General features: G+C 39.5%; 1 protein-coding gene and 1 long non-coding RNA gene across 2 annotated transcripts in view; one reads left to right on the forward strand and one right to left on the reverse strand.

The window, feature by feature from the left end:
* LOC141946072 (uncharacterized) overlaps nucleotides 1-3,945 on the forward strand; it is a 180,195-nt gene extending 176,250 nt beyond the window's left edge. Inside the window, exon 4 of the long non-coding RNA XR_012629707.1 lies at nucleotides 3,577-3,945. This is a non-coding gene — a long non-coding RNA (uncharacterized LOC141946072). The remainder of the gene's footprint in view (nucleotides 1-3,576) is intronic.
* LOC141946071 (VPS10 domain-containing receptor SorCS1-like) overlaps nucleotides 1-27,923 on the reverse strand; it is a 296,692-nt gene that overhangs the window by 35,167 nt on the left and 233,602 nt on the right. The window contains exons 11-18 of the mRNA XM_074875239.1: nucleotides 22,119-22,221; nucleotides 21,579-21,655; nucleotides 20,287-20,378; nucleotides 19,169-19,276; nucleotides 18,031-18,148; nucleotides 16,132-16,262; nucleotides 7,421-7,534; nucleotides 6,240-6,411 (exon numbers count right to left, since the gene is read on the reverse strand). Of these exons, the coding sequence (XP_074731340.1) occupies nucleotides 6,240-6,411; nucleotides 7,421-7,534; nucleotides 16,132-16,262; nucleotides 18,031-18,148; nucleotides 19,169-19,276; nucleotides 20,287-20,378; nucleotides 21,579-21,655; nucleotides 22,119-22,221 (915 nt within the window). The remainder of the gene's footprint in view (nucleotides 1-6,239; nucleotides 6,412-7,420; nucleotides 7,535-16,131; nucleotides 16,263-18,030; nucleotides 18,149-19,168; nucleotides 19,277-20,286; nucleotides 20,379-21,578; nucleotides 21,656-22,118; nucleotides 22,222-27,923) is intronic.

Consider the following 27,923-nt stretch of genomic DNA (forward strand, 5'->3'; position numbering starts at 1 on the left):
AGGATATATCAAGAAACAGCCCATACAGTTTGCAACAATATTTTTACATTTTGATTACTTTTACGCAGCTCTCAGTATTTTGGTGTATGTGAGATGTGAGACCCACCTAGCAGGATTCTCTCTCAAACACTCCATCTGAATCTTGCCCAGAAGGTTGTAATAATGAATTCTCCTTATTGACTTCCAGTATTTATATCTAAATGGAAGTATTAAAACAATGAAACACAGTTCAAGGGTTTTAATTTTGGTTCCCATGTCTCAGATTTAATTTTTAAGTCTTCAATTATGCACCAACTTGTGCATCTTCCTTACAGATGTTGATAAAGGATTTAATTATCCTTTGCAAGAAACAGACACTGCTGTTGTTGGATTGCCTTCATAGATTAATGTTTTGTGCTTTCTTTAGATTAACCCTTTTCCCTCTTTGGCATTTTCCTGTCACCATCAGAAAACATCCATGAAAGATATTTCCATTGCAACTGAATATCTACGCATGGGATACTGTTAGTCTAGGCCTGTTTAAAGCGTATCCTTAATCTTAAACAGATATTCAAGTCCAACTTGATCAAGTACTGAAAAACATGCCTTCCTGTGTAAATTCCTGCTTTCAGAAAGATGCTCCTAACTTTTTAAAAATCAGAAACTGAATAGAAATTGGTCTTTTATCAGAGCAAATAGCTTGATACTTTTCACATGTACTTCTTTTTCTACACCAAAACAGTTAATTGTACAAATCAGATAATTCATTCTGTCTGACAGTTGTGCCAGCTCAACTCAGCTATGAGCTTTTCCTACAGGACTAGATCTTCTGTGTTCCACAGGAATCAATAAGCACAGCGTCTCAGGGTTATGCAGAATAATTCAACTTGTGTGACTGGAAGTGCATTAGAAGACTGTAGCACTGTGTGTCATCATGAAGGCGAGGTCAACTTTCATACATTTTCATGGAATTTCAGCAGTGAATTTAAAAATGCATGAAAGGCTCTGATTTCTCCCAACCAGCTTGTCATCATCAGTAACACAGAAAATGCAATTATAATTCAGATGACAGTGGTATGGGGGAGGGGATGTACTGATCTTTCATCTGTGTGTTATTAACAGGAATGTGGTGGTGTTAGTAAGATAAACAGCCATGATTCAGCATGCACATTGGAAGTTAGGATGAAGGTTTCATATTTCTGTAATCATTACTAACTTGTGATATCAAAAGAGGGAACACAGTAGGATACCACAAAAAAGTACAGACTATGCTTTTATGTACTACTAGCTTTGCATCTTTAATTTGAGTACATCAACAATCAAAATAATGCTAAACTCATCTCCAGAGACTTCAGCTGTGTTGAATTCTGAATTCCACTGAACGATGGTGCTGAGGTGGGAAATGCTAATGGTATTGTCCCCCCAGCTGGGTCCCCAAGCTCATTAAATGTACTGGAGACACAACATATCTTACACAGCCATATATTAATATTGTCATTACAGAAAACCATAGTGGTCTTTAGGAAATTCAGGGCTCTGTATATTCACATGGTAAGAGACAGTTCTCTGGCCTTATGAGCATTCAGCACATAAATAAAAGGCATGGAGGGCATGAGGCGGAAAGCAAGCTCTATTTTCAAATGAGTGAATAAAAAAGCAGAAAGTTTAAGTTTCTTACTCAAGGTTATGCAGAAGGAGCTCAGAGTGTGGTTCAGGAATGAGTTCAGATTGCCTGAATTCTAGCCCATGGCCTGAACTGTAGGAACAAATGAGCTTTCCCTGCACATTAGTCTAATCCAAACATCATATACCAGCAGCAAATAAACCAAGTCAAAACCAAGACAAAAATCTACTCCCAGTGGAGTGACTTTGTCAAGTGAGAACTGAGGCAGACCTAGAATGTCAAAGACTTTTGGCTGTCATTTTATCAAGATAAAAAATAAATTAGAGGAGGCAGTTTCTCTGTGAATTATCTGTAATGAAACAGTCAAAGCCCTGAACCTTTCTGCCCTGAGTATCTTTACTGTCCATTTCCTCAGCAAAGATGTATGAGCAATCAGATGAAACAAGTTTGAAAGCCATTGTGTTGAATAGCATTGATCAGGAGGCTGCAGCTTTCAGTGTCTCTGCTGAAGCAGTACGGCAAGCACAAGTGTCTGATGTTCATACAAATAACTCAAACACACAAATAACAATTGGGTTTGTGACAGGCAAGAGACCTACACAACCATGTGATGAGGAAGGCACGCAGAAACAACACCCACTTAGTAAAATTCTCTATTTTTACAACAGAGCAGCAAAATATGTCAAGGACTTTGGGTTGAAAAACTTCAGTAGGAAAAATGGCTTTGTAATTTTTGGTTTTGAATTTCTTTTGTTGCTGTGAAAAAACAAAGTAAGGATTCAGGTTGTTTAGGCTGAGAAACAACTGTTATTGAACGCTGCAGTGTGAGAGTTACTAGCCTTGGGTCCGTTAATACAGCCCAGGCCAGGGCAAAGGATTAACCTTTAAACTGGCAGCATTTTGAGGCAATGAGAAAATTTTCTTTTAAGCATAATCAGTTTTCTCCTGTGCTGCCATTTAGTGACAAAGATGCTGTTGCTATTCTGCTTAGCTCAATGGAAATTTAAGAGCAAAATTACCAGCTTAAGTATGGTGCTCTGCTTATTAAACACTTCTATAATGCTTTGTAGAATGGGACATATGCTAATTATAAAAGGAAATACTGATGCTTCCTGGTTGTTGTCACGCAATAAGAATATCATGATGATTATACCCAGATTAATAGGAGGACTAACCTGGATAAACTTTCCGATAACAGGACCAAAGATATTAAGTGCAAGGTGACTTTGCAAACAGTTTTTAAGAGGTCATACAGAAATCCTAAAAGGTGACAGGAAAGTTAGACTACTTTGGAAAGCATTCTCACATTCCGATCATTTAAATATGAGCTGTTGGTTGTTTTTGCTTTTAATGATATTTACATGCTGTCAGATATAAAAGCTTTACAGGAAAATTTCATGTGAGTCAGGGTTAGAGAAACTGGGCCAGAATCCCAGCCCTCAGAAATCAGCAAAGCTCTACACATCGCTGGTTTTGGTGCCTGCCCCCTCTCCACTTGTACAGACTTCAGTGATTATTTTCCTTTTGTGTCTTCTTCAATAGCAGAACATTTCTGAATGCCTTGTCCTTGTTTCTCTTCAGACATCTTTTATTGACATTGTGTTATTGTCAGAATGACACAGTCCTGGCCCTCAGCATCACCACAGGCACGAGCAAGCTCTACAAGAAACCCCTGTGCTGTGTTTCCTGCCTCTCAATCCCACACCTGAGTGAAACATCAGTTTTTTTACTGCTGCCATTTGCCTCTCCCTACCCTTTTAGTAATTCCCTCCACTACAGAGATGCAGTGACTTCTCAGGGCCTCCAATGAGCCTGCCTCTGCAGTTCACTCTTCTTTTCAGACCCAGGTGGGTCCTTAGATGGAGCAGAATGCCCTAGAAAGATAATAGTAGTACAAATCTCAAACAAACTCTTGTACCTTGGCTCACCAGCTTACCTTCTTTTTTTTTTTTTTTTTTTTTTTTTTCCTGTAGGTCAAGTGGAATATAGGTATGAAAAAAAGAGAGCTGGGAGGCTGTGGTCTATGGAACGGCTCTGCAGTTCTGAAGGCTTCAAACAAACTGTCTCAGAGGGATACAGGAGATGTTAAAATGCAAAGGGACTACAACATAAGATAAGGCTGGGGTTTTTTTATGTCATAAAAGATATTAACTGTGATACAAGCTAAAGGAAGAGTCTTCACCAGGGTGTAGCACTTAAAAATATTGACCACCACTCCAGGGGGTAAGGGTTGAATAGGACACACTTTCTTCATATGCCATTGGGAAAAACCACGCATGCATACACAGATGTATTCAGCCTTTTTTAACTTGCCTGATGCCTTCTCTTCAGCAAAAATGGAGTGGCACAGATTTTGTGGATGCTGAATATCCAGGATTGTATCATGCTGTATACCTGTGCAGGGCAGTACTAAAAAGAAAATGGCTAGTTCTTGTTTTGTGATACCTCTGCCATATTTGAAAGGGAAAGAAACCTTCCTTTTAGAAGTGGAGTTGGACTAAATAATCTCCAGCGTTCCCTTCCAACCTGAATTATTCTGTGAAATCAGTATCTATTCTATAAAAGGATGGTTGTTCTTTTGCTGGATTGTTTAACTTTTCTAGTGAGTGGTGTGATTTTTGTTACTGAAACAGTTAATTCAGTAAGTGCTTTAGTGTATATACAATTATGCTGCTATAACCACAGTTTATTCTGCTATAGCTTGCATATAGCTGGGCAAATATTCTTCTTCGTTGACTATTTCTTTTCTGCAACATCAGCCCAAAGTATTGTCAGACTGGGTCAAAAGTTTTGTTGCTCTGTAAACTCTTTATATTGACAAATCTAGGAGCAAGAGGTCAAGACTCATCTAGCAGGGAGAGCAATCAGAAAGGCTGGAGGTTGATCAATACTGTTTCAGCCCTCAGGGCAATTCCTAACCTCTTCCTTATCTGATATACTGAAAGTAGGGCCACCTTTAGATCTCCTCAGAAGTTGACTCACTTATCAAAACATACTTTAAGTCCTCCTTGATACACAGCACGAGAAAGATACCATCTCCTAATGGAGGTGTTGCTTCCAGACTCTGGTGAATATTGAAGCAGAGCTATCAAAAAAGATCAGAATCAACAGAAAAGACAGAACAATTCACAGCAGATCCCTGCATGACAGTGGTCAGGGTATTCTTACAGAATATATGAGCTGAAACACAGAAATAAGAGCGGGACATTTGTCCCGAGTTTCCCCCACTGTGGGTGATTGTCTCTCCTTCTAACTATTGGCATAATTCTTGGATAGTTTTGTGACTGACTTCTCAGATTACCCATCTCCTTCTCTCAATCTGTTTTAAAACTTTGCTGAGAATAGAAAGGACATGCCACGAACACTTTTTTAAATCTTTTTAAAATTTTTTAAATTTCTTTATAAAGCCTGAAAACTTTGAATCTTGTTTTGGACTTTTTATTTTTCATCTTTAAACACAGAAATTAATAATTTATCCAGATGAAATTACATGTTTATACTGCTATGACAGCATCTACAGTAGCAATGTTGTATGACTGTCACTACTGAAATAAAGTGACCACATTTTGGAGATAAACATTCAGGTCAAACAACTGCTTCAGGTTAGATATGATTTATTATATGTTATTCCCTTTACAAATCAGGACACCTGTTTACTGGGGAAAGCATCAATAATATAGATGTAAAAAACCCAACACACCCCTAAAAAACTCAGCTCCAGAGGTCATCCTCATTTCTCTTTCCTCACTGCAGATGACATTTACTTATGGAGAGGGTCAGAAGTAATTTCCATAAATGCTCTAAGCTGTAAAGGGATGTACATTGTCCCCTAGTGTAAAAGCATAGTTGTTTTAGGATTTATTGGCCAGCTACACAAGAAAATGGGTAAAGCTTAAAGGAATCAAACTGGATTAGGGGAAAAGAGAAAATAGTTACTTTGTGAATATTATTATTTGGGAGCCTACAATTGAACATAGATAAAGAAGCGTGGAGAAGAAAAAACATGCAAAAAGATTTTAAACTTTTTTTTCTACAGATTCAGAAATGGAGGGAGCAGAACAATGAAATACCAAGTTAAGTTACAGATGTAACAAAAACACTGGTTCTGATCAGAGTCTGAATCAGCTTCACATTTGCAATCAATTTCAGCCTTAACGCTGCTGCTGCTGAGATTTCATCCACAAACGCCTAAATACTATATACCAACTTGTGCGCTGGGGACAGACCTGCACTTGCACTTTTAGCCATGTTTGGTTGAAAGGGGGTGGCAAGTAAAATGGAAATTCAGTTTCAAACACATCAAGAAGTCAAAAGCACAGTTAAGGGTGGGGATCAGGATTCAAACCTGCACTCTCCAGTTCTACCGTGAAATTCCCAAACCAAACCAGTTCCCAGTTTTTATCAACTTCTTCCAGCTATTACCCTATGCAACCGCAGTACTCTTACAGTCTCATCATCTCCATACATCATCCACTCCATTTTAGAGCAAATTCCACCCAGCTACATCATGGAGCTGACTGACTTTATCCCACACTCTCTTGGTTCACCTCTTCACCACTTTTCAAACTTTGTCTGGCATGAATCAGACTCAAATATACCCATGGGGCCTGGGACGCAACATAAAAATAGAGCCTACCTCTTCCAGCTGCACCAGGAAAGTGACATTGTGTCCTTGCTCGGCTGTCAGTTTGCCATCAGATGTAATGATGCGAAGGCCCTGGGGGGCTTTGCCAGGACATTGCTGTGGTTTTGCTGTGTACCGTTCTCTCACACCATCCGTGCAGTTATTAGAAACAACTTTCCGGTATCTGAAAAGGAAAAGAGAAATCTGTCAGAAAGATGCTGATAGGGAGCATAACAGGATTAACTGGGAACAGGGAGGCATTTTTGAGCTTTCTTTAGACTAAGGAGATTGGAAGAAAACAGATTCCTAAATATATTCTAGCATTTGTTTCAGCCAAGCATTCCTCATGTGCCTAACATACACGTAGTTAATACTGTTGCTAATGGCATGTAATATTTTCCTACATAGCACATCTATATACCACATATTAATGAACTGCCTAAAACATAAAATTATATGATGATCTATGCTACATGTTAAATAATTATAAAGTTATAAATAAAAGATATACACATACAGTATGGAATTGTATTCAATTATTATACTGAGGCACAGTTTAACAGCTTTTCTCACATGCTCTCCATTTCTCATCAGTTGTGAGGCAACCCTCTCTAAAGATGCAACCCTTGACAGCTATGAAAATAAGAGTTGAAGAAAAAAGCAAAGTCTGCCTATCTTTGAGTGTTCAAAATGCCAAAACACAGCTTGGGTTGCTTTGTTTGCTTTAATCACTTGCATCAGAAATGAAGTTTGAGGTCAGTATCTTCACTTAAACTACATCTTCTATTGACTTCCAAGACAGCCAAAGAATAATCAGCATTTGGGCTAGTTGCCCATCTATTACTTCAGTTCACACGTACATCAGTTTCATCTCTTTCCTCTAACTTGTTTTCCACCGTTTCTGCCTCATCTGATCCCACATGAGTTTAACAGGAGTCTTTTCAGACACTAATGATTTGGCCTTTGCCTTACAGTTTTCCCCCCAAGTTTCTTTAAGGCATCATTTTTCAGAGAAAGGTCTGGACCATATGTGATGGAGATCTGGGGTGCCAGACTGTGCAACCTAACAAAGCCAGGGAAGAGGAGGTCCCAAGGGCTTCAGCGAGCTTTGAGACACCTGTATTACTGTAGTTGTCATTGGGTTAAATTCCATATGGGTGCTCTTGCTAAATAAAGTCTGGTGTGCCACTTACCCAGTGCTGTTGAGATAACTCTGTCCAAGGCTACAGTCTTTTGACAAGGAAGATGGGTTATACCAAAATGCTGGTAAACACTGCCCATTGCTGTGACGTTCATATCCATAATCACTGTTTTAACATTAAAAGAAACCGTCACATAAAAAAACAAAAGAACAAATACAGGTATTAGTTCACACTTTCTACTATTGGTACAAGTTTTGATCTTCCCAAACTGTTTAACTAGGATTTCTGATTTTTTATTGATAGAACAGATTCTTCATCCCGCTTTAGCTTTTTTTGGGGGGTAGAGTTACCTTGCATATGTTCCAGTATAAACAAGCAGAACCAGACCAGGTAGTTTACGAGCTATTGCTTTAAGTGTTCTCCCTCCACAGTCTAACCAGTGCTTCTCAGGTTCAACTCTAGACTCAAATATAACAAAAGCTAGAGATCTAAGCTAAGCTTTATCACTGCTGTATCAGTCATATATTAGAAAACTGAAGTGCTAAACAGTTCATTGTATTTGGAAACTATTTCACATGAGTTGTAGAGAAAAATTTACAGCCCTGAGAGAGCTCTCAGCTGAAGGCATATTTGGTAATAGAAACAGCATATTTGGTAATGGACAAGAAGACTGTGATCTTCAATTCTAATTTTGTTTGGAAGAGGAAATGTTATCAAAAATCGTGTGTTAGAAATGAGTCAAATTGTAATCTTTAGTCCCAGTTTGGGTTTAGCTATGACTAAATTTGTTTTGGTTCCACTAAGCAACAGTTCAAATTGTTTTTGATTCCAGGTAAACAAAGACTCTATAAAAATTGTTATTGTGGAACAAATAAAAAACAAAACCCTCTTTAATCAGTATTCCATTCACATGTGGTTTTAGTCTCCAGCTGTTGAGTAACAAGAACTGTTTGGTTAGAGAATCATTCTTATTCCTTTTACTAAGCTTTGTCCATAACAGAAAAGTTAACGGGATGTCATTTCTGAGAACTGATATACAGAGTCCACCAACTCCATTCCAATATTCCAGTTGCAACATGATCTTAAAACAGCAATTCTTTCCAAAGCCCTTTTTTTGCTTATTATCTTTAATGTCTTGGTACCAACCAGCCTGATAGTCTTAAGAGAGGATTAGGGCAGCATTAGATTACATGATTAAAGGCTCATCTCTGTATACGTAAAGAAGCAGAGAGGAAAAACAGTAGGCAGAGGAACCCCAATAACCTGATCGTAGCCAGTGGAGCCCCTGCCCAAGCTCCCAGGGCTGTCACAGGATAGCCATCAGCCCATAGCCAGGGTGAGACCTACCAGATCATCAATGGGAGATGTCCTCCCCGGATCACTTTGCAGATCAGAGTGGGGTTACTGCACACAGGGGTATGGGGCTCATTATGCCATGCCATGGAAGAGCAGCTGGCATCTCCATTTCTGTTTTCCTGGGTGAGGGGCTATCTGGTGTGTGTGTGTGTGTGTGTGTGTGTGTGTGGTGGTCTAAGTCTCAGAAACTGGACTCAGACCACAAGTCACAGGGGTCCATGTGCCCGCACTGCCAGCAACTGGACCGACTGGAGTGTGTGCATACTGCGCAGGTGAGCACCAAGCCAGACAAGCCATTGGTTAGGATAAAAGACTTGGGAGCTAGGTGCTGATGTGCTCATAAGTCTGGCTGGATATCACGGGATAAATCTGTGAATTGGTTACTGGAGAGACCAAGAGGTCTGGGGTAACGGGTACTGGTGTAAAGCCATATAGGTGTGGACCTGCTTGTGAGACCTGTTACACTTGTGTATGTCTATGCATAAGGGATGCCCAGTTGTCAGCAAGGCATCCATGGGCCAGATACTGGATAAAGCTGGGTACTGGTGGGATCAATATTGTATGTTAAGTTTATAGTGCACATATTTTCCACAAATGGTATTTCATCTGGATCAACCATAGAAGGGAACAGGATAAGGCAACTGGTGTTTGTGTGAGTGCTGTGTTTTCTGTTTGTGCTGATCTGTGTCACCAGACAAGTACATATGCACATATGTACTGTGCATATGTGCACATGTGTGCCTAGCAGGAACAAACACTCAACCTTGCTACTGCTTGGGTCAGGGGACACGGAGTTGCAACAGCCTCACTTCTATCAGGCTACTGGATTCAGCATCTCCTAATAGGCAGCAGTGAGATCAATGATATTTGTAGAATATTATTAACAACAACAAGGATGTTTAACATAATGAAGACTTTTTTCAAATGTCTTTTTCTTTCTGGACCAAAGCATGATGGCTTAAAACAAAAATTTAATGAATCGCTATTAAACAATTTTAAGAAGTCTGGTACTGATCTAAGATATGAGACAAAGAAAAAAAAGGAGAGAATATTTTGCAATTTCTTTCTGTTAAATTTTTTATACTTGTTATGAAAAGTGGGACACTGAGAAGAATTTTGTCACTACTTTTACTCCTGCCTGCAACTTTTCCTTCTGAATTAGGAGAAAAAAAAGGTTTGAGGTAATCTAAGAAAGGAGAAATTTAAAAGAAGGCATTAAGCAAAAGAAATTTAAAGCTGCGTATCACTTGGGAAAACTAAACATCTATTAGACTGCACGAGTGTTCCAAAGGAACATTTTGGCAGCTGTGATGCTTGGGATATCTACAACTAGTAATTGAGAACATACTCTAGGAAACAGCAATGAAGTAGATGACCTAAATGGTCTTTTCCTCAGTTTTTTCATTGAATTTTCATCAATCTATTTACTCAGATGCTAGTGACTGAATGTTGCTTAATTGCTTTGAAAGCATCAGCCAGCCTATTCTCCCACTGCCATGTGCTAATCATACTTGTTGGAATAAGAACACTATAGCTGCAGAATACACTTTATAATGAAGAATAACACTGTTCTGATTTGCTTAGAGAAAACAAATATTTACATACAAGTGGGACTCCTGTATTTTTGTAATTCATTTGTCAACACTCTGCAGTACTGTATTCCTAGGTTACCATGTGTCACTGATTAAAAAGCTGTAACACTGTACACACACAATGTTCTGTAATCAGTTAGGTGAAAACAAACCAAAATAATACAGTGAAATCTGTCTCAGAGGGGATCAGTATCCACAGTCCAATCTGATGGAGTAGTATCAGTCTGGGATTTCTTACTATACCCACATCTAGACTCATGCCATAATTTTGGTTCCTGTTAGTGCCTGCACATCTGGACAAGCCAAGCTTGACTTAACTAGGTTTGACTATACTTGGATCATATTTCTCAGAGTCAAGCAAATGAAATCATAAGATTTTCCACAGCAGAAATAGTTATAAGCACAGAAGTTTCACAGTGTTGTTTTCAGGCTTGCAAATCGTCTGGCTCATTAAGGCCCTGCAGAAATATCATCCCAGTAAATGACATGAATTGCTGTTCCATATCTCTCTACAGATGCACCAGCCGCTCGTTCACCTCTGCAGTCTTGGAATCTAATGAATTCCTTGGCTACAGGCTGGTGCACGCAGAACACTGATGCTGACAACAAATTGCTGCCTACAATTTGGCACAACAGGCTTTGTAGCAATCAACAAGCATTAGCTTCAATTGGATTGCCATAGCACGAGCTAGTATAGCAGAATTTGGAGAGAGGGAAGGCATCAGCTTTAGACTGCAATCAGCTAGCAGAGTCATTGCCTGGTAACTGAGAATTCAAATTTGCATATATTGATGATATTTTGTGCTTGCCTGAAAAGAATTCAGGTGAAATAGATAATGTATCTATCAAGAGAGTGGGAAGCATTTACCAGCAGAGATTGTTTTATTAGTATGAAGCAGCCTATCCTGTGGCTCTCACTGATGATGGTCTTACCCTGGCCCCTCTTACTGGTTTTTTAAACTGGAATTCTATTTGTCTTAGTCAAGTAGAATTGCAAGTCCTTCTCTGTAATTAGAGACAGATATGAATTCATTCCAGAAGTTCTACATTCCTGCTCAAAGCTCATGGTAAATTCCATTATCTAAGATTATTTGCAGCACAGGTAATAATCAAAGGAAAAGAAATCCTTTAAGGAAGTTTGTAGTTTGAGTACAGACCTGACAAACATACTGTCATGGAAGAACTGTAAATCCACATAAAATTATTAAAATCCCACTGTTTTAAGATACAGAAATAACCAGTTAAGTCACATGAGTGATTGCCATGCTCATACCTTTCAAAAATCAAAAGATGACTTAACATGTAACCACAGGACTTCCTTAACACTAACAGCTTTACCTTAAGGTCAACCATGCCAAAACCTGAAAATGCTACTTGTGGTTTTGTATGCTGTGCTTTGAAAACTTTTCAGACATTAAATGGGGTGGAATTGAGGTATCTGTGATTATAGTCACCTTTGTTCTGCAGTTTCCAAAAGCCCTTGTGGAAAACAATAACTGTAGCCACAGACATGGAGAAGTCTTATCACTTTTTTATTCACTTAATACCATTGTCTAATATTGAACTATGATAAAAATGTAGATTTGTGTTAAAGGGGAGCTGTGCTTGCTTCCCAGTCCTACAGGATCTGACATGGGATTTATCTCAGAGAAGGATGGATTCAGCTGCATTTGAATTATGGATCTATGAAGGCATATGATTATAATTGCATTACAGTATTTGGAGTCGACCTATACCACCTTACATTAACAGGGAACCTAAAATTCCCAGAACCTCTCCAGTAAATTCATGCATGGTAGATCTCTAGACCCCTAAAGATGCAGAGATGCACTGTAGACTTTGCATAGTGATTCTGCATTTTCCACAAGCATTCAAAATGAACAAAAGGTTCATTCAAAATTACTATTCGTTAGCTAACCAAGCCTACTTCAATGACAAAGCAAAGTTAGTTAACCTAAGGGTGCAAATGTATGTGTATTTCAGAACTGGCACCTGCATGATCATCTGAACTTCTCAGTGGTAACACATGAAGCCAACAGAGTCTAACCACATTCAGTATCTGCCTTCTGCTTCTTCGCAGTTTGTCAGGACAGTTTCTCATGACACAGGACTCTGATGTTTTAGAGTAAGAATAAACTTAGCAGGCAGGTCTGTAATTTAAGTGCCAGACAATAAAAAAAGAGCTAACCAGATCCTTGTTGATATCATCAGTGAAATAAATAGACCTGATTCTCAGTTGCACTAAGGCTTCTTTGTGCCTTTCTGGCTATTCAAAGTCACTAGCACCAGTACCAACAGGTTCATACTTCCCATGAAGGTGCAAGATATGGGAATATTGATAGAAGAAGCCCTCAGTATTAATGCCAGTGGGTTCAGACAGTGAGACACTTAACTCAAAGCTTCTATTAAAGGACCTGGGAGACAGTTAGCTGAAGGATGAACACCACGAAAGATTTCCATCCGTGTCTAGGAGGTGTTTCTACTGAAGAGATATTGCTGTAATAATGCTCAAACGGCAGGAAGGAACACAATGTAAGGAAACTGGGAAAATTAATGCTTTAATAACACACAAGTAACGGTATCATCCATTTACCCAAATCAATTAAATGAAGAAGGACATTCTCGTTTCTAGGCCGTTGCTAGGGCAAGATTTGCCGAGGGCTTCTGCACATTTCCACTCCCCCCTATTTCTGAAGCACTATTGCCCTCTGGCTGCGAGCCTCAGCCCCTGCACAGAGAACAAATACCTGCCGCTTCGACCCTATCCCCAGCTAGTTTTGGTTCTAGCCCATGATAAGAGACGTCTACTGTCAGAAGAGTTCAGGTTCCCAAGGCTAGAAAAACTACAGTCATTTCTAATGTCACTCAGTTTTGTTGCCGTGTAAAACAATAAACAAATGTGCCCTGTTCTCTGAGAAAGAACTACCATGGGCTGAATACCTATTTGGAGTGAACCTGGAGTTCTATGATATTACCAGGAGAAAAAAATTATAAAATCTTTATGTTTTTTATAACTGGCATTTTTTCAGCAATAACACTTTTTTTTTCTTCTTCTTTTTTTTTTTTTTTTTCCCCCTCCACTTTACCTGACCACAGAGATTCATTTTTTTACTCCAAGCTCTGACAAGCTTAGGTAATAAAATTTCCTCCATACAAATTCAGTTTTTAAACAGCAAAGAAAGTCCTACACTGATTAGGGCAGGGATTGTTGTCTTCTTTAATTCTGTATACCAGTGTGGGTCCTGTAAACATTGATGTTAATAGAAAAAGCTGCCCAGTTTATTTCAAGATTGCAAAATAGAGTGCAGTCATCTAAGGGGCTTCTCCCTGCCTGGGGGACACATGTCCCCTTCAATATCCTTCAATAAAGAGCCCTCCCCAGAAAAAAAAGAGAAATAGAGAACTCAAAAGCACTGCTGAAATGTCATCAGTGAGGATGATTAAAGTGCTTCTTCCTTTTGCAGGAAGGACCCCACAGAGGGCATCCTTCCACAGCAAGAATTCATTCACTGATTTTACTCCAAATGCCTCTTTGGACCAACTTCTGCCGGGTGTATCAGCAGTGAAGCCTAGTGCAGAGTTCAACAAGGCAGGCACTGAATGCTATGGCAGAGCAGCAGCTTTGCCTTTCTTAGCACAATAAAACTGGGCTGAGAAATTCAGTTGAACCAGCAGAATTGCTTTCTTCTTGCCATGTCTTTTCTCCTTTCTTGATAAACCTCTCTCTTCTGTTCCCTGTGGCTTTTCTGTCCTTCTCTGGCAAATCTATGTAAAACTGTGCTGCTAAATATTTCTGAAGTGGATGCTTAAAGCAATGTTTCAGTCTTTTTTTCCTCAGTCAGTGGGGAAGGAAGCTGAAATAGATAAAGTAAAAATCCAGATCTGAGGACTGTAGGAGTAACAAGAGCTCAGAGAGAATTGGAGGGGATCATGACAGCCTGGTCTAAACCAAAGCTGATTCCATCTGAAGGAGGAAGGCCCTCCTAGGTCAGGAAGGCTTTCTATCAGTCAGCCCAGCACAGAGACCTGCAGTATTTTTAAGGGAATTTTTCTCAGGCTACTTTTAACAAGATGACTTTTGCAAAGTCCTAATTCTGCCTCTTCCAACAGATTTGAGGGAGCTTGTTGATGCATGTGAACTGTGAGCATCTGTCATGCATCCCCAACCATTCAAGCCATCTCTTAGAGACTATCTCACAACCCAGCAGACCTTTTGCAGAAAGTTTCCTCGAAGTGAACATAAAAGAAATAAAAGCATGTTCCCTCCAGCAAATGTCACCATGGTACTTTTGTTCTGTACCTAGCAAAAAAGTTTTGTAGTAGCAAACCACACAATCAATTTTAATGAAATAAAGACATACATTCTCAGAGAGAAGTTCTGGAAGGAAAGTGTATTTTTATCACAAGTGTTTCATGAGTGTGTGTCCCTTAGGAGTGTAAGGGGTTTAACCTCTAATGGACTGACCGTGAGTCAATCCCACCAGTTATTCTCTTGAGCCTGGGCATGAGCTTGGCACAGCTTTCTACTGCATGCACTACAAGAGGATCAAAATATTCAGGGAATTTCCTTCCTATTCATGTTTTTCTGTTTGGCTGCTATCTTTTTTATATTACTAGCAATATCTTAAATGGTTGAAATCCAGGACCTTTGGGCATCTAAATGATGAACTACACACAGAACTGATGTATCTTCTCCCTAACAAAGAACTCATTGGAGGATGAGGAAATAATCAGAAAACCATATTCAGTGAATCAGTGCCCAAGTGTGCTCATAATTTTTGTTGTTTGGTGCAAGAGGATTTACTTTTTTTGACACATGGAAAAGCCTCCTGTGATTCTGTGACCTTATATAGAAAAACTGATATAACTACAGTTATGGGAGGGTAAGAAAGAAAATGCCGTAAATTTCCATGGTCCTGGAGTGAACTCATATAGCAAGAAACAAATATTTATGAGATGAATCTCTTCAGGGTGCGTGTTACAGATGCTGGGTTTAATTAATAACGTGGCATAGATCTAGCTGGGTGAGGCACAAAGGGTGTTTATCAGCACTGCCAAGGAGCCACCATTTCTCTCTTCTGAGATACTCATGACTGTCTCAGACTTGGAGAAAACAGGTGATAGAGAGATTTCAATAACGTGGTTCCCTGCTTTTTTTGTGCAAATTGCTGTGAGTCAGCAGGAATCTTGACATGAAACTAGAAGCTGAACATTTTATCACACCATTCATAACTCACCAATGGACTCTATTTCCCATAGCCTACAGCAGAGGAGAAAAGACTTCAGAAGGAGATTAACCCAAACCATGAAGGCACTGTCTGTTGGATACTATCAAACATGATGGTCCAGATATAACAAATGCCCCAGGAATTCCCTAGATACTTGATTTCTAGAAGCTGGATATGCATATATTTACTTTTACACATATATACATATGTGCATGTGTGTGTGTGTATGTATAAAGAATTTATTTTATTTGTTACGCACACTATATATGTCTTACATACTACTTCCACAGACACCCCTGGTCATTGCTGAGGTTAGATGTGCTAAATGGGCCTTTTATCTTAATGCTGCACAGAGTTCAGATGTGACCTGGAAAATGGTTTGTTCAGCACCAATTCTGTGGGAGCCTTAGCAGATTACATATATCTATTCCACCTTTCCTTCTTTTGACATACTTGCACTATCAGGGAGCAACCTATTTGGCCACTTACATGTTCATTAATTTCTATTCTCTGCAAGCCTACAGCATCTCTAGCGACTCTGCATTGGTGTGGTAAAGAGCACACAGTTCTTGTGCCCACTGCTCACCAGTCAAAGTCTGCCTCTGTGCACACACATGGCTCCGAGGTCATAGCCCCAGCATATTTTCCTTGCATGCATTTCTTCTCTGACTTGCGCTTCTTGTAGATCCTTTTTGCTCCCATGATGCAAGCTTCTCCCTGGAAACAAAACCAAAAATATCTTTCTCTGACACCCACCAGACTATTTGTACCACCCAGTTTTTCCAACCCTGTGCAATGGGAGCTGTGACTCAAGGGAAGAGGATGGGAAGTCAAATGCCATGTCAGTACACTGGAGCTAATTAAAGCTACTGAAGCTTTAACTGAAACTAACACAGCTTTTCCAATACACACTAAGAAATGATCTGAGGTTACTTATGTATCTGATTCAGTTCTGATTTTGTTCCAAAGCCAATGAGCAATTGATCCAGACCCATTTCTCGTTTATAGATTATGTTTCACAGCAACTGAAAACACAGTCTGATCCCTCTGCAATCTGAGACACAGAGCAGGTCTATTTCTTTGGTCTGATCTCTTTGGCAATAATTTTGTTCATTAGAAACTATTAATATGTATATATGTAAATACTTTCCACAGACTATGAGTTCAGGTTTTACAGGGTTTGACTTGTAAAACTTTCTTGTCTTTTCAATCCTGTCTTCAACACCCTGCTAAATATTTCTATCTAGGGAACAAGGCTCAGCCTTGTAATCTCAATGGAAAGCAAATCAAAAGGCCACAGCAGCCTTCCTAAAAATAGTTCTGCAAGCTCCAAAGCCAACATCCTCAAAGATATACTGCAAAATCCTTGGCATTTTTGCTTATGCAAGGACAAGAAAGTAAAGAACAAAATACAGTGGTGTCTCACTTGTTACCTTTTATGCTGTTAAAATTGCTGTAGGAAAGAGAAGCTTTTCATGGCTTTGATTTGCCCATGAAACTGAAGGGCCCAAATGGCAACTGGTGTAAAATGCTATGCCTCCTTGAATTTCAAGGAAGCTGTACTGATTTTCAACATCTAAAGATCTAAGTCATAACCAGTAATTTTAGTGTGGAGTTGTGCCTTGTGTGAGCAGCTAGTCTGAGTCAAGCTACTTTCATTTCATATTCATTATTAAATTCTTTCCCAGCAAGATATATACAGAAAGACAACCTTTGATGGTATAAATGGGTGTTTCGCTTTAGACTTCACTGGAGCCTGTGGTGTTTATATAACCACAGAATTTGGGCCATGTTTTATTCTAACCTGATATAACACAGGTTGTTGTGTCAAACTTGGCAGAGCTGGGAAGGTGCCCCAAGCCAGGCGCAGGCACTGTGTGGAGCACGTTACCTTGCTGGGCACTTAAACAATGGTTCTGGGAGTGATGCAGAAGCAGCATCTGGGATGCAAGGGACAGGGCATGAGGGACAAACAAACTGGGGAATAAAATGTCTGACTCCCACAGCAGAAGTACCACTGCTGAGAGAGACAGAACAAGGATGAAACCAAGGGAGTAAGAAATGAGGCTGAGAGGTCAGGAATTTGGAGAAACCAGAGTGAAAGCAACTAGAAGGGTCTCAAGACACTGGCTCTGAGGACACTGAAGAAGGAAGAGAAAGGAGGTAAGTAGAGGGAAACTGGATGGGAGATGTAAGAGCGAAGGAGTTCAGGCCTCTTTCAGTGGCAGTGCTTCTGCTGTTGTTGCATTCTTCAGCTCTGGATAAGTCTGAGATAATCCCCTGCATGGAGAATGAAACCCAAAACGCTCCTCAGGGCTCACAGAGTGCAATCTGAGGCCAACACACCTATGTAGCAAAACAGACCCATCCAGTAAGTGACAATCTGATACACCAAACTAACAAGAAAAGATATTGGATCACACTGGTCTTTAATTGTACGATCATTAGTTGCTTCAGGTCAGATCCCAGCCTCCTTGCTTCTCACCTGGCTATGGAGTTGCCAGGGCCTGTAGTCCTCTTCTGCACACCTCCGATCAAAAATGGACTTGTAGTCTACTTTCACCAGCTGCCACTCTGAGCGGTGGCTGAAATGTCCAAACACTCTACAGAATCCAGTAGAAAGAGCATACAGTAAAAATTAGCACCAGATGGAGCGTAATCATTACAGAGATACACTCATCCACAAATTTCCAACAGAGATTGACTGCTTTAGAAGTGACAGTCCCACTGATTTTTACTTGACTGACATAGTGGAAGTGATACTTAGGCTGCTAAATATCTACAACCCTTTTAAAAATTGCATGTAGCTTTTATCCTGTGGATCATTATCCTCCCACTTACATCAATCCACAAAATGACTATACAGGGAAGACTTGTGTGGGGCTGGAGACAGTTATACCTATAGGAGTTTGATATCTCAATTATAAGCTTTGGAAATCCCTTCCACACAAATTAAAGTCAGAACCCAAAGGGAACATTCTTCATACATCTCTATTAACTCAGGTTGTTTTCCAAACCACGTATTCTCTTTATTACAGGTCAGTCCATTTTTTTACAGACAGAAACTGAATTTTCTTCCTGTTTTTGCAAATCTGATCTCAGGTAAAATGTCACAGTTTCTGGCAGGGTGAATCCAGATTTATGCACCATGCAGAACTCAGCATACCATGTTGAAACTAATCATAATTTTTCATGAGTCAGACTCCAGGCAACATTTTGTCATTCATTTTTACAAAAGAATGTCTTAATTTTTCTGTCTCTGTTAAAAAAAAAGAAAGTAGCAGCAAAAACTCTGTTACAAAAATACCACAACTTTTTTCTTTCAAATATTCATCTGTTGAGAGTAACTCTGCTTTAAACCACACTGAATTTGAGGAGTCAGGTTTCATGCTGATAAGCTAAGTGACAATGTTTTTGCAGCTTGCAAGGAACCACGTTGTCATTCCTTCAATCATATCACAAATAAACACTGATGATTTAGCAACAGAAGACTGCATACTCCTGGCTTCAGATAGTACTTGGCTTGGTCCTCAACCAGAAATGCTATTATGTTACAAACAACACTCATAAGATATTTATGGTGCAGTTCCCATCAACAGTAGCATGATGTCATGCTCACTTACGTCATGATGAGAGTTTCTTCTCCAGGCTCCCCTAAAACTCCATCTACAAACAGTGGGAGGGATGTGAAACTGTACTTGCTCCAAGATCTCCCTTCATCAAAACTTAACCTAGTAGAGAAAGCAGAATTAGTGTCTTCTTTCCTTACTCTCCTCCTACTTTACTTGAGGAGACCCTAGTCCACTACAGCTGCTACAGAGAAGTGGGAAGCAGCTTCTGTTCTTGGATAATGCATTTTTAGTCCTTTAAATAACTGGTTTTTTTGGGAAGCATTGTAAATCAAAGCATTGATCAAACTTATTTGGCATCATACCACTAACCCATGGCCAACATTTAAGTGGTAGGAACTAATGAAGTTATGTTAGAGATTGATGCTTTAAGTATAAAATGTAGCTTAGGGCTAAGATTTTTTAAAAATAAACAAGTGATTTTGAGCATCTTATTTTTGGGTCCCTAATATAAGACATTTTAAGGAGGTAAGATTTCTGGGGCACAAGAGCTTTGCCTCTTCTGGCCAGAAGTCTTCCCTGTGGTGGGTCTTCGTGAAAGCTTGGAATCACTCATCACTTCTTAAGATTTGGGTCTGTGTGTTTCAGATATCAATATGACACCGATTGTGGTTGAAGTAAATCATGCAAACCAGCACAAAACTATATTCTACCTACCACAGAAACTCAAGAGTGCTAACTAACAGAGGCACTTTTGCCTTATTGGCTGCATAACCCTGAATTTATTCAATAAAATTCTGGTTCGTAAGTCCTGTCTGCCACATAGAAGACAAGTCCATTAATAATTCTGAAAATAAAGAGTACTTTGGTAACTTAGTAAGAGACAAAGCCATAATCCAGATACATATTACATAAATAACCGAACTCAAGAAGCCAAGTTGCGGTAAGCCTTGAAAGTTGTAGAATTACATTGACGATATCTCAGATCTGGCCAAGCTGAAACTATGTAAACTGGAATTACCAAGATTTCTTAGCTTTATCTGAGTTAATGTTTGCCAGTATCTTAACTGATATTTTCTAGATTGTAGCTACAGAAAACTCTGGATGCAGCCTAACTGACTGCTTCCTAGCATGTGAAAAAAGGGACAGCAGACATTTAGCACAGTCATTACCAGAGATGTCTGATAGGCAGAGATGTGTGTTTCATGGCGACCAGTACTCCACCTTGATCGAGGTACAGAACACTGTGCTCCTCCTCAAAGATCTGGGGGGAAAAAAAGCATATATTTAAATCTATTTTCCTTAGTATCAAGAAAATGTAATTGTTCTTTAAGTACAATCATGACAGAGGACAGGTATGTGCTAAGGAAGTTACAGAGCAGAGGAAGACATTCTGTATAGACACAGTTTCTGGCTTTTATTTTTTATTGAGTTGGGTATTTTTAGATTTTTGAGGTCCTTGGTAAATGCATTCTGCCTCTGCTTGACAGAAAGTTAGAAACATGAGTTTTTGCAAAGATCAACAGTTTCCCTCCTTTTGATAACAGACTTTTGTTTAAAGAAGAACTTCATGTGTTTGCATGTATCTGGTCCTATCTCACATAAGTAGATGAAAAATAAGGGCTTGTCAAACATTGTAAAATAATTAAATACTTGGAATATCAAATATTTTAAAAGATTTTATTTTCCTATGTCTTTTTTGTATTGGCTTCTGCAAGCATCTGCTCTCCAGTTTATACAGCAGCATTTGTCAGTCAGGGAGAGTCACTCTTTCTCTCCATGACTTGATAACCCATCCAGAAAATAGGAATAATAGAACGTCCTGTTCTGAAGATAAACAGATTAAAGGGTAGCAATGCTTTGGTAACAGGTGGGATTCCACCATATATTAGGAACTTGAATTCACTTCATCACCCAGTTTCTTTCCACAAGTAACGGAGAGATAGGTAGCTTCAGAAAAGATGTCTTTTTCTGCATTAGTTTAAGATCATGGCAAAATAATCCATTTATATGGGCACCAAACTTTGGACAAGTCAACTTAGGTGAAATGAGTCCCACATGGAGTGAGGGCAAGTAGACCAGTGCAACTGCTGATTCTTGGGAAAGTATAATCATGGACGAAGAGAAAAATGATTTGATTGTTACAAGGGATATACAACAGTAAGAGGAAACACATTTTCTTTCCTTAGTATTCATATTTTAATCTGCTCTCCTTGCTACAGGTTCAAACTGAAGTCAAACTGAGTAGAATTCTAAAAATAATTTTCTGTTATATGAAGTCTAACGACTTATTCAGCCTTTTTCTTCAGGCATCTCTCTATCAGAAGGGAAGTTTACCCTTTTGTAAAGATTTGCAAAAAGCTACTCTGAACCAAAAGAAACAAAAATTAAGTGACAGTTTTAATCTACTTTTATGACATTGTCCTATGATTATTATTTAAACCTGTGATTCTGTGTCATTTACCTGTCTCCAAGTGTTCCCAGCATCAGAAGAAACAAACATGCTGATGTCATCGTCTGATAGTTCAGTGCCTATATTACCTGTAAGATGAGCATTGATCAGTGATGCAACACTCTAAGAAACAGTAGAATTAGCAAATCAGAGAGTAAATTTATTTATTTACCTTTTGCAATTATAGAACTTCTAGTTGTGGGAAGAGAAAGATGGGGAAGGGAAAGACTTTCAGTCTGAAGAAAATATATATGAGATCCAATCCGTACAGGTCCACACACCTCCATATGCAAAAGAAATACCCTGATTTGAATCTTATGTTCATAGGAGTAGAGGACTGGAAGTGATCTCCTCAGTCTTGAAGGCCACTTTCCATAAAAAACATGACAAGTTGAAGGTCCATAAGGACTTCCATTTAATAGCCTGCCTTCCTTACCAGTACTGGTGGCGTGACACCCCACAAGCCACTCAACACCCTCCGCACCCACCACAACCTCAAAATTTTGTCAGTGTTTTCACATCATACACAGGCAATCTTTAAGTGTTTCATACCTGAAGCTACAATAATACTGGGGGCAGTGTCTCGGCTGGCGATGTTTCCTGAGGTATAGGGATTCTCTGAGACCTTCAGGTGAAGATGAAGGGAGCAATAGGGCTATGGAGAAAGGGGAAATAAAAGTAAAAAGCTGACACAACATGAAACGCATGCTCCTATTTCTACAGGCTTAGAAATATACAGTGTCTTTCTGTATTACTTCCTAACCACTGCATTCAGCCCTTAGAAAGATACAGCCACTGTCTTGGTTCTGTTAAAAGAGCTTCGCTATCATTTTCTGATGCAACCTGATCTCCTTGGGAAACTGATTCACTAGGCTGAGACCTTCTCCCAAGGACAAGATCTTTGAGGCTGTACCCACAAAGGAGGCAACCAAGCTTGCAAGGACAGGTAATGGTAAGGACTACCTAGCTCCCCTGGCTCCTAGCTCTCTTGAGAAGCAAACAAGGCTGAGATATGATGAAGTGACTCTCAGACCAGCACTGTCCAAGCTATCTCTGCAACAAGAAGCAATATAACCCTATCAGTGTGGTGCTGAGTCACCACTAATTAGCCATGAGAAACAACTTAATTCAGACAGTGTCATATCATTTCTTGACTCTGAGTATTGTTGACACATGACTCTGTTCTGCACTGTACTAAGAAGAAATATCAAGACTGGAAAGTGTTAGTTTAAAAGTTGTTTAAAACAATGCTTCATTGCCCCATCTGGATGTGACCTTTGAGATTTCAATACAAATGCATTCATGGAAACTTCACCTATTTGTTATTGATTTTGTATGTCAGGTACTCAGATAAGATAGGAATGGTACAGAATAAATCAGCTGAGCAAGAAGGTTAGACAGACAGGCAGATTTCCAAAGTTGCCATTACAATTCCCCCCAAATCTGTAGTGTGATAACTTCTGAAAATTTCTGATGATTTTTGCCCACTCTTGGGTTTTGTTTTCAGTATCTTTTCCCTTCCAAACCTCACGAAGAGCCCTTCACGAAACATGCTAAAGGGAGGGAGGTAGAAAAATACTGTCAAGAAAACCTGAAGCAAACTGACCCAATCGAGGGGGACACCACACAGGAACACAAATACAGCAAAGCCCATGTTTCAGCTTGCATGGCTTTAAGATGAGCATGAGAGGCTATGCAGAAGGACCTTCAAGCTCTAAGGAGGCAGGTCTTTCTGGCTAATATTTTTATTAGCCAGAACGCTAGGTCTGCAGCCCCAAAAGTTTTGTAGGCTTCCTCTGCAGGATACCTAGCCCCACAGGTCATTGGAGGAAGACCACTTATCCATCCCATCTCAAAGTAGGTGTCTATAACCCTGAAATGAAAATTCCCCCTGCGGAGAATGGCAGGGGTTTTTTTGCAAAGGCAAATGACGGTGGTGAGGAGGGATGGGAGCTCTCACTTATGTGAGACAGGAAAAGGGGACATGGGTTGTGCAGAAGGGAACACAATCTGCCAAATGGAATGTACTGAGCAGCTTAACTCTAACTGACAGCCTTGTGAGGGCAGCCACTGGAGCAGCCCGAGGGTGCAGGGAGGGAGTGGAAACCAAATCGAGCTGACATGCATGCAGGAAGTGGAAAAGCATTGCAAGAGCATGAATTCTTTCCTTTTACATTTTTATATGTTGTGAAAAGACTAAATACAGAGCATATATTTAAAACAAACTAACATACTCCAAGTTCACCTCAGCATTTTGAAAACAGAAACTAATGGCAGCAACTCAGACGATTCCCCACTCTGACAGTCACCAATTTTGGGTTTCCCTGTTATTGCCTAGTACCCAGCTGTTCTAGCTGCTGCACAGACACCAAGGGAAAGACAACCACTGCCATGGAGCATTTACAACCTAGGTAGAAGATAAAGCATGAGTGGCACAGGCCATAGCTCTCTGCTCACTGCCATAGTTCTTACAATCATGGTGGAGTTCATTACTCGCTTCCTAATATTTTCAAGCCACACTTTTATGCTCCCCTCTCAGGAAGTTCATCAGTCCTTAGTAAAATTTCTCATAAACACCCACAAACCCACTTCTTGGCTGTTCTGCAAAGTCTACCTGCACTGTCTCCAATGGCATGACACCTACAAAACAGTTATTAGTGACTGCTCCTGATCAGGAGTGGGGCAAAGTATTATAACACAAGGATGATGCTAGACACCATTCACAAACCTAGGAGTAGTCACAGTATTAGCCAGGAGCAGTGAAGAGAGATAAACACTTCCAGGAGAGTTATTCAAAACACCTCACTTAGATGCTTAAATTATTCTGTAGCAGATGGCATGAATGCCCCCCCTTATGAGAAAAGGGTCTTTGTCCTGAAATCCTTATAATCCATATAGACAAGACAAACAAAATGTGGGAGGGAATAAACAGATGTCTGGGGAAGGGAGGCACAGAGAAAATAAATGACTTGCCCAAGGAAATTGGAGATAGGCCTAAAAATTGAATCAAGATTCTCCTGAGATTCAGCCCTGTGTTTTAACCACAAGACCATCCTTGAAAGCTAATTGATTAAGTCTCCTAGATACAACTTGCAAGATAAAATTACTCCTCAGTTAAACACTTCATAGCACAAGATAAGTATCAAACAAAACCTGCATCTTTGGGATATAACACCTTGGCAGCTATTTTATGAAGATTAAGTGTATTCAGCTTAGAAAACAAGTGGTATAAACAAGAAAAACAAAACCTTGGGATTAGATGGAATTTCATTGCTTTCCTCCATCCTCATTATTTGGAGCCATCTCACAAAAAATGCAAATAAATTCTTTGAGCTGCTTTGAAAAAAACACCTCGAGCGTACTGTCAGTAGAGGGATGGTTCCGTCTGGCTCACCTTGTGTTTCAACCAGATTCCCTCTTAACCTCCTTAGCTGCCAATTTAGCTGTTATGTACTTATTCCTGCATTAATTCTTCTTTAGTTTAGGTTTAAAGACCAGATGCACAGAGAACACAGCATTGCACTTGCAGACTGGGGACCATCCTGTCACTCTGGGAAAGGGCAGACCCCATTCTGCCAACAAACTAGAACATATGTCATTGCTGTCTCCTCTCCTGAGCTATTGCTAGAGACAATTATGCCAAAAAGCAGCAGTGTGAAAGCATTAGTATCTGCTGTGGACTAAGGATGGAAGCTAAGCTAGATGTACAATGGACTATTTAAGAATTCACTTAGTTATGCTGTAAGGAAAAGGAGAATCATGCCAGGAACAGTAATACGTAGAAGGAAAAGGAGAAGCTGATGTAAGGAGGTAAAAAAAAGTGGTGATGCAGGGGTAGACGGAGTGTGACTAAAGAGGTGAGTGGAATTTGTGAACTGTTTAAATACTACAGCTATGTCACATTGACAGGGAACAGAATTGCCTCAGAGCAGGAGAGAATTCCTTTTCTCCACATTTTCCCTCAGCAGAATGTCCTTATTTCAGGATCCCTGACTTATTTCCAGGCACACACATTTCCAGTGCTTTTGCTTCAAAAATTTCCCTACCACTCCCAACTTCTGCGGTCTCTTCTCTACCATTTCTTGAATTCTTGCATTCTATATTCTGCCTTCATCTTCCCCCACCATTAAGTGTGAAACTCAAATCAGATTTTCAAATAGCTTGTCTCTGTCTTGCAGGATTGTTGTTTTACTCTGTGGTTTTGATGCATTTTCTGTATTGCTATCCTCCCTTTCTCTTGCAGGCAGACTGCCTGCTCCTGTAAAAGACATAACAAGTCAGTTTAGTTCAGATTTCATCTATTTGCTTTCTTGCAAATTTCCAAGTTGACTACCTGAGACCCTGCATGCTCAGCTGATGATCCCTCTGCTACCGTTCCACTAGCTTGTGACAACCTAAGCATGAAGGGGTGCTCAGACAGACAATGAAAGAGGCCTCTTGACTGTTTTTCCTGATGTTAAAGAACAGGATAATAAACATAGCTGAACATTCCTCTGGCTTTATCACAGGGAAGGACTAAGTTCCTTTTTGTTCTCTTTCTGGAAGAGCAAAGACTGAGCTACATGGTTTAAGTCCACTGAGGATTTGTCCCTTACCACCCTGAAGTCATGGACCAATTTCTACAGATGCCCACAGATCTGAGATGCCTATCCCAGCCCAAATGACAGAGCATTTAAGAAGTGGCTGCTTCCCAGTGCAAACAGGATGACAAGCCTACATCAAGCTTGCACAGGTGGAAGCAATTCTCAGAGCAAGTACACAGAGAGCAAAATAAAAACAAACCAGTATTTAAGTAGAGGTTTGTGCATAGTGGAGCTACAAGGATGTAAATGCAATCCACAGAGAACGAAGAGCTTCTCTGGGTCAGTTCTCACTATGCACCTACAAGTGTCCACACTCATGACCCCTTGTTCAAGTTACCACCCTCAAGGGAATTCCAGCTTTTCCAGGCATATGTGGTCTAATTTTAAATGAAATGAATTGTGTTCTCAGGTGCCAATGAGTATAGTAGCAGATACAGTACAGATGGTAAGGCTTAAGGGAGCCATAATCCCCTCTATCCATAAGAACCATCCAGGCCTGGTTTATACGGAGCCATACGACCACTTCCACTATATCGTGGATAACTGCAGGGACAGCATACCCTTGTATATAAAATACACAGTTCCTGCAAACGACGGTTTCATAAGGACCCCACAGAGTAGTACCTCTGGCTCATTTATAACCACAATGGCAAGTCAGATCTCTCTTGATCGGTGCACAATACCAAGAAAGACCTTTTCTCAGAACTCAAATTTCAAATTTATGGAAAAAGAATAAAGTTTACTTTGATTATTTTACTTGCCTGCATGGTTTTTATTTCTTCTGTCTTGCCAGCCCCCTAAAATATTACACTATCTTATCATATAATAAAAATCTTGGGTTTCTGATAAAATTGGTCATAATTTGAAAAAGCCAAGGTGTTTTTTTTACCAAATATGTTCACTTGAGTGAAAATTAGATTACAATCTATTTGAAACACATACACTTCTACACATAGCCCCTTCCAAAAAATTCAATTATTTTACGTCTACAAAGTTTTCTGAATGTCATCTTTTCAGTTTTCATCTCATAAAAAGTTTTAATTTAAAAATGCCCTTAGTTACAATTTTTAAAAACCTGGAAGAAGAAAACAAACCCAAACAAATTTAGTCATGCTCTGAAATAACTCTTCTGTTTGACCCCCAGTCCTCCCTATTCATTTTTTCCAAACTGGATGAAAAATGATAGGCTTGCATTTTGGCTTAATCAAAAAATCAATTCTTTGAACAGCTTCAAATATCAAGTTATTTATTCTTTGCTCTTGTAATAATGCATAGGGTTCAGTTAAGAGATTAGTGTAGCATTCAGCTACTTACCACAATGCACAAAATATAACACTGTTTCAGATTCTAACAACCTTACAGCCTCAAAATGAGGATTTTTTTTTTTTTTTTTTTTTTCTGATGGAAAACAACATGCAGGTACAGGACAGCAGGAGGAAGTGCAGTCTAAATAATGCCCCTGATTCTGCCTGGAGTCATGTTAGAATTTGTGTAATATAAAGCTATTGAGAATCCCAAAGGCTAGGGCTATGACTATTACCCCACTACTGTGTTTAGATTATATTGCCTGAAAAATATGTCGAGATCAGTCTAAACTTTTTAATTTGACAGAGACCTCCAATTCTATTCACACTGCTTATATTTCACTTTCACTCTTGGAAACTGTTTACCTATAATGATGATTAAAGACTTATCTAAATGTTGATCTATATCAGTAAGTACAAACATAGATACATTATACACCCAACACATAGCTATACATATATTTGGATGA

Source organism: Strix uralensis, chromosome 7 (genome assembly GCF_047716275.1).
Source record: "Strix uralensis isolate ZFMK-TIS-50842 chromosome 7, bStrUra1, whole genome shotgun sequence".
NCBI classification, from domain to species: domain Eukaryota; kingdom Metazoa; phylum Chordata; class Aves; order Strigiformes; family Strigidae; genus Strix; species Strix uralensis.